Below are 6,000 nucleotides of genomic sequence, written 5' to 3'. Positions count from 1 at the left end.
CATTTTTTCTGAATATCCAGTCCAATGAAGGTGAGAATCGCCACTAAATCGATACATAAAAAATTACAGTATGGCATCTAAATAGTCTAAATATATTATTTGGAATCTTAGGAATGCTGTTACATCCATAACATATTCTGTACAAGGGCAAAGCTTGTCGGAGAATTGTTTTGATTAAAAAAATCATAATAGAACTTCTATGATGGGACATAAGAATTTACCATTATACTCTTGACAACTTTGAAAGCCATATTCACACCAGGAATTGTGTTTGTTAACTTTGATGTACTGCATAATTTAAATTATTGAATAAGGCCTGGATCCATTTGGTTGGTACAATAAATAAATCTCAGTAGAGAGCAGGATCCTAGATCCCCCAATAATACCTTTGATCAGTCAACACAAAAGGTGTTTAATGCTGGCTCCGCTTTTAGGCAGTGCCTAAATCTATATATTATATATATATATATGCAGTGTACACTCGGGGGATCACCAGCACTAGTCAAGTCCCAGGCGTTCTTACCCGAGTTTCTGGTTGGTTTACGTGGTCGGTAAGAGTTGTATGGCCACATTACGGTTTACCTCCGAACACAGAAAACCCGGTAAAAGCGCCTTAGACTACGCTTTGCCAGCATCTAATTTTGCGAGAAATGTCGGTGTGTAAGACTGGTATTATGGGAAAGGAAAGAAATGCTTTTATTATCCTATGCCCTCACAATTAAAGCCGCATTGTCACCAGTTTACTTCCGGTCGAGTACGTTTCAATCTCCGATGATTTTTAAAGGAAACTGCGGAAAATATTTCAAAATTTTAAAAGCAGTGTGTCTTTTGGAAGTTTCTTTGAGGATGTGATTGATAATTTAGAGCGGATGGCCCGTTTTATAGCGCGGATTCTAATAGATTCTTTTGTCTTTTGACGGTTGTGGTTTCCGACGGACTTCCGGAAGTAAACTGGTGACAATGCGGCTTTAAATGAACACCAATTAGAAACAGTAGGGAGGGAAATTCTGTATGGCCATTCATTTCGACTAAGACTTCCCCCTGGCAATCGAAAACGGGGGGTTGAAACCCTCTAAACCGTCCCTTCTGCTTAGATTCGCTACTGTACGTGACACGGGAACCGAACTGTAACTGAAAAAGCGTCAAATATTCAACTGTGAGGATTAGGCAGTAATTGTGACCCAACACACCTCGTATAACTCGTATAATGTATAACACTTACAGAGAGAAAGAAATAGAAAAAAATCAGGATAAAAAGCAACAACAAATATTGTTTTGAATGCTCCTTTAATGCTTCTTTTAGTTTACAAGATTTATTTCAACATTGATCAAATGATCAGAATTAAATTTTATTTTATATTTTTTTACTTAATAGTGTTATCGACGAGACAACTCCCGATTTAGTGCTTGTTGTTGGGGTTGTACGTGTTCCTTGCAAAGCATTCAGCAGCCGCCTTGTCGCAGTTACAAATGCTTTGCTCACAACTGTCGTTTTTTCCGGCATCTTTGAAAAATAAGCATAAAAAATTCATGCTCAGCAAATTACTGAAATTATTTTACGGATATGAATAAAATAGATTTTCACATGTATACGAACTACTGGTACTCTAGGCTACATTTCCAGCATTGATAAGCCTAATCGGTCCCACACGATTGCGGGCTACTAACAGAATGAGCTGAACATCCAGCTCTCAAACCACAACGCGTTAAAAACACGTTAAAAATGCTTTAAGCATATTGGTAGAGTGCCATAGGAGATCAATTGGGGTATGATGAATGCTGTGTTTACGGATTCACACTTTGTTCGACCAGTTGACAGCTGAAATTCCCGGTGGAACTCCCCCTAAAAAGAGGGCTTGTCGAGAAAATGAACAGGAAGATTATTTTAAAGGGTCGGGCTGGAAGATACGCTTTGGGAAAGCAAATTTTCTAAAGGAATAGCACTTGGTACGAATTTTATACCCCAAAGGATAGGAGGAATGTGACTTTTTTATGGGGAGTCACTGTACCAATGGACTTTGTTATAATTGACGCACTTTGTAATACCTGATGCACTGTGTAATACATTTTGACGTACTGTGTAATAAATTTTGATGAACTTTGTTTAAATAATCTAACGCGCTTTGTAACAAAATTGACGCACTTTGTAATAAATATCTTATGACAAAGTGCGTTGGCTTAATCCTACATATAAAATTGCCGCCTCGTTCTTCGCATCTTTGGAAACCCAGGATGGCACTAGTCAACGACTAGTCTACGACTTTCTACCTATGCCTTAAAGAGTGTTTATCAAATTTTGGGATTTTCGGTTATATTGTATGATTATACTCACTGCATGTGATGGAGCAGCTGGGATATTTCCCAGAAATCCTGTATCTGTAAAGGTTCGAGAACGGGTGGCAGTGTTTGACCTCACCCCAGCAAAGGTCATGAGCCCTGCAACATCTAAAATAATGAAATTGTGATTAAACTTGACCATCTGCGCGAGCTTGAGTTCTTCTAGAAAAAGCATAGTATTTAAAGATTCTTTAATAAGACATGACCCATTTTGTGGCCGCCAAGTGGGGGTTCGCGCTTACCTTGCGCAGCCCCATCCCCCTGTGTTCGCGGGCGCGGGTCGTAAAAAGAAAATAGGTTCTCCACCGTTAAGGTCCCAATCTTTAGAATGACTGAGAAACTTTCATGGCTGTGGCTGCATAAGTGCTACATTAAGTGGTGGAACAAGGTCATCAAATAGATTCTAGAAACAACTGACTATGGTTGGTGATGAATCACGATAGAGAGACAAGTGACTCAGCACGCCTCATGCTGTCAAAGGCCCCTGCTTTATTAAAATAACAGGCTTGTTTTAAATCAGGCACGTGAACAAGATTCAATAAGGGGGGTAGAGGGGGGGGGGGGGGGTCATAATAACGTGCAATACCTGTCAACTCCATCCACTGGGGTTCCACTTCCTCCACGTCCACACCAGTTTCCGTAGCGATTGTAATCCCAAGCACTTCTTCCAGTTGCACATTTTATCATTTTTCGAAACTGCCAAATTTGTCTTTTCTGAACTGTAAGAGTAGCAACTTTAACATCTCGACTTTCGTTTAAATAACAGCATATAAAGTATGATTATTTAGTATTTTAAATTATAATAAGGCGTAATCTGTTGTACTTGTATTATACAACTGATCTTGAAAAAAGTTATCCATATAGTCACATGACTAATATATAATATAATTATATATTCATTTTCCTCGCTTGTAAAATAGGTGTGTTACGAGACCGTCAATCAGTCCACAGTCCACAGCCTGTAACAAACCTGGTTTTCTACGCGTACGGAAGTGAAATGTATAATAATCTAATTTATACATTTCCATGTATTGCAAAATAACAAACAACGGAAAGGCAAAACGATTGCAGAACTGTTCTCTTTTACATTCACCTCTTACTGAAAAGCTTCCAATAATCAAGGTAAAATATAAAGAATAGGGCTTTCATCCGCTTTCAGTTAGCAGGAGGTTCGGATATATCGAAGTTTTGCATTTCAGGGGGGGGGGGGGTGTAATATAAACCTATTTCTAAAAACATTGCCGGGGCGAGAATGTCGAATGGAGTATAAACATTGCGAAGGGTAGATGTAGACAACCTTTTTAACACCAGGTGCATTTAGAATAGGGGACTTGCGCTAAGAGATCACGTGACCTTTCTGGGTGGCAAATTTAAAAACAAAACTATCAAACAAAAGAAATCGGAAATGACTGCGCCCGTCATACAGAGAACGACGACAAAATAAAATCTTTAATTGAAACTAATCCCTTTCTCAAAAAAAGAATCCTGGCTTTTTTCCAGCGCTAAATTAGTTGCTTTTGGTTGTTGTTATTTTGCCGCTTAAAGGCTGAGCGCGCGCTAGTTTGCCGCCCAAACAGTCACGTGATTTCTTAGCCAAGTCCTCTATTGACGAGCATACACAACTGACGCCAATAACTTCATCTCGCGCTAACTCGAATTTCCCGCTAAAACGACAACAAAAGCAGTTTCTCTTGGATTGGACGTCACGTAGCCCGTCTTTGCTGCACCGCATTTGACCCTAAGACCACTTGTACTCAGTTTAGTTGCTTTTTTATCATATTAAGCTGCGAATTTTATTACCTTAAACGTGAGTATTACATTAAGTGGCAAATTCCATTACATGAAGCGGCAGTTATCAAGATACTCACCGCTTACTGAAAGTGGTTTCTTCTTACCTTTTCGGTATATTCTTTCATACCCTGATAACTGGAAGCTCTTCAGAAAAAAAGCGAATTGAGAACAGTTCTGCGATCGTTTATTTTTATTTATTTATTTATTTTTTTTATAATAGCAATATGCCTGGTGGCGTTATTTTCTAAACAGAGATAACAATTGCAATACCTGTTGCTTCTGGTGCGCCTTCTGTATCCTCCTGTAGACAACCGAAAAAGAGATATTTTTTTTTAGTTTTTATCAGTCGATTACTTAATTAATTTAATTTAATTTTATTTAGGGTGTCAACCCCCACTCCCACCTTGATATATCTATATTCAATCTAGATTAAAGAGTCAATTAAAAGTAGGAAACTCGTTCTTTATGATCTAACCAGACTGTGATCTAACAGAGGAAATCCATAAACAAATACATTTATAGAGTAGAATATTTGATATAAAATCATGTGTAAATAAGAGTGTGATAGTACCTCTTCCACGTCCAGACTTCTTCCTCTAGCTTCCCAAGGAAGAAGCATGACCAGAACAACTGCCATCAACGTGAACTTCATCTTTTGGCTCTCGTTTCTAATAGATTCGCCTTGTCTTTCTCCAAGTCGATGGTTTAGTCAGAATCAAAACTGGTGTAAAGAATAAGGCTCTAAGGTTTCTTTTGTAGGCTTTCAAAACAGGAAGAAAGCCATATAAGGTTTTACTTTGTCCTCATTGTATGTGCGAAATCGCTTCAAATAGAAAACAAATACATGATTGTTCAAGAAAATACATGGTTGTTCATAAACAGAGATGGCTCAAGGCAAATAATTAGTCTAAATGTAACAAAACAGAATTAATGATTATCGTCTCTAGGCCAGTAGGCAAAGATTGAAAGCCAGAGCCGTTGGTCGGAACATCAAAATAAGTATTGATGGGAAAGAGGTATCGAAAGTAGATTACGCGAAATCGTGTTCAAAGAGAAGAATTTAAGTTGGAAAACACACTATGAACACACCCAACGATTTCGCGTAATCTACTCTCCTACTCTCGATACCTCTCCCATCAATACTGTTTTTTAAACGTGTGTACGACCTTTCATCTCAATAAAGACTGCCACAGAAATTTATAAGGCGCTAATTGAGCCTCATTTTGACTATTGAAGTCCGGTTTGGAGTGGTATTAGTATTAAGCTAAATGACAAGCTGCAAACACTCCAAAATCGCGCTGCCAGAATAATAAGATCTGATTTGAGACTAGATCAGCTACCCTTAGGCAACTTTTAGAGTCAGACGCGTAGACAGGGGGGTGCGCGCGCACCCCCCTCCCTTGGCGGCCAAAAAGTGGGTCATTTCTTATTAAGGGATCTTCAAATACTATGCTTTTTCCATATACCTATGACCGCGAACCCCCTTCGGCCAATCCTGGAAACACGCGCCAGAGAGTGAGATGACATTTCTACCAGAGAAGGACGAGACTTGCGATAGCAATGTTCAACCAAGAAAATAAGTTAGTGCTTCCAAAGCATCTCTTTTGTTATCAACCATAAATCAGAATTTCGAAAAAAGTGCCATATCAAACATATTCCCCACGGATAGTGTCCTTCGTATGCATTGCCTTATATGGGCATTGATGCCCATATTTAGAAGAGCTAAAGTTTTCCCGCTCCCTGATCTCCAGAAAACATGGTGAAAAATGCTGATTCCTGTCAATTTGAGACTCGAGGCAAAAATTTGTCAAAAAAAACTTTATCGCTTGGTCAAATCTTTATCACACAAGCCTTGAAAAGCCCTTAGACCCA

General features: G+C 38.8%; 1 protein-coding gene across 1 annotated transcript; it reads right to left on the bottom strand.

Moving 5' to 3' along the window:
- Window positions 1-1,270: 1,270 nt before the first annotated feature.
- Window positions 1,271-4,874, bottom strand: LOC5498588 (phospholipase A2 A2-actitoxin-Ucs2a). Its single transcript, XM_048732270.1, has 5 exons — window positions 4,700-4,874; window positions 4,399-4,429; window positions 2,924-3,056; window positions 2,333-2,445; window positions 1,271-1,504 (listed from the first exon to the last, which is right to left on the bottom strand). The coding sequence occupies exons 1-5, from the start codon at window positions 4,778-4,780 to the stop codon at window positions 1,401-1,403; spliced, it is 462 nt and encodes a 153-aa protein (XP_048588227.1). The 5' UTR covers window positions 4,781-4,874; the 3' UTR covers window positions 1,271-1,400.
- Between the last annotated feature and the right edge of the window lie 1,126 nt (window positions 4,875-6,000).

Source organism: Nematostella vectensis, chromosome 9 (genome assembly GCF_932526225.1).
Source record: "Nematostella vectensis chromosome 9, jaNemVect1.1, whole genome shotgun sequence".
Classification (NCBI taxonomy): domain Eukaryota; kingdom Metazoa; phylum Cnidaria; class Anthozoa; order Actiniaria; family Edwardsiidae; genus Nematostella; species Nematostella vectensis.
Note: the sequence above shows the minus strand (reverse complement) of the source record. Positions and strands in the feature narration are given on the sequence as shown.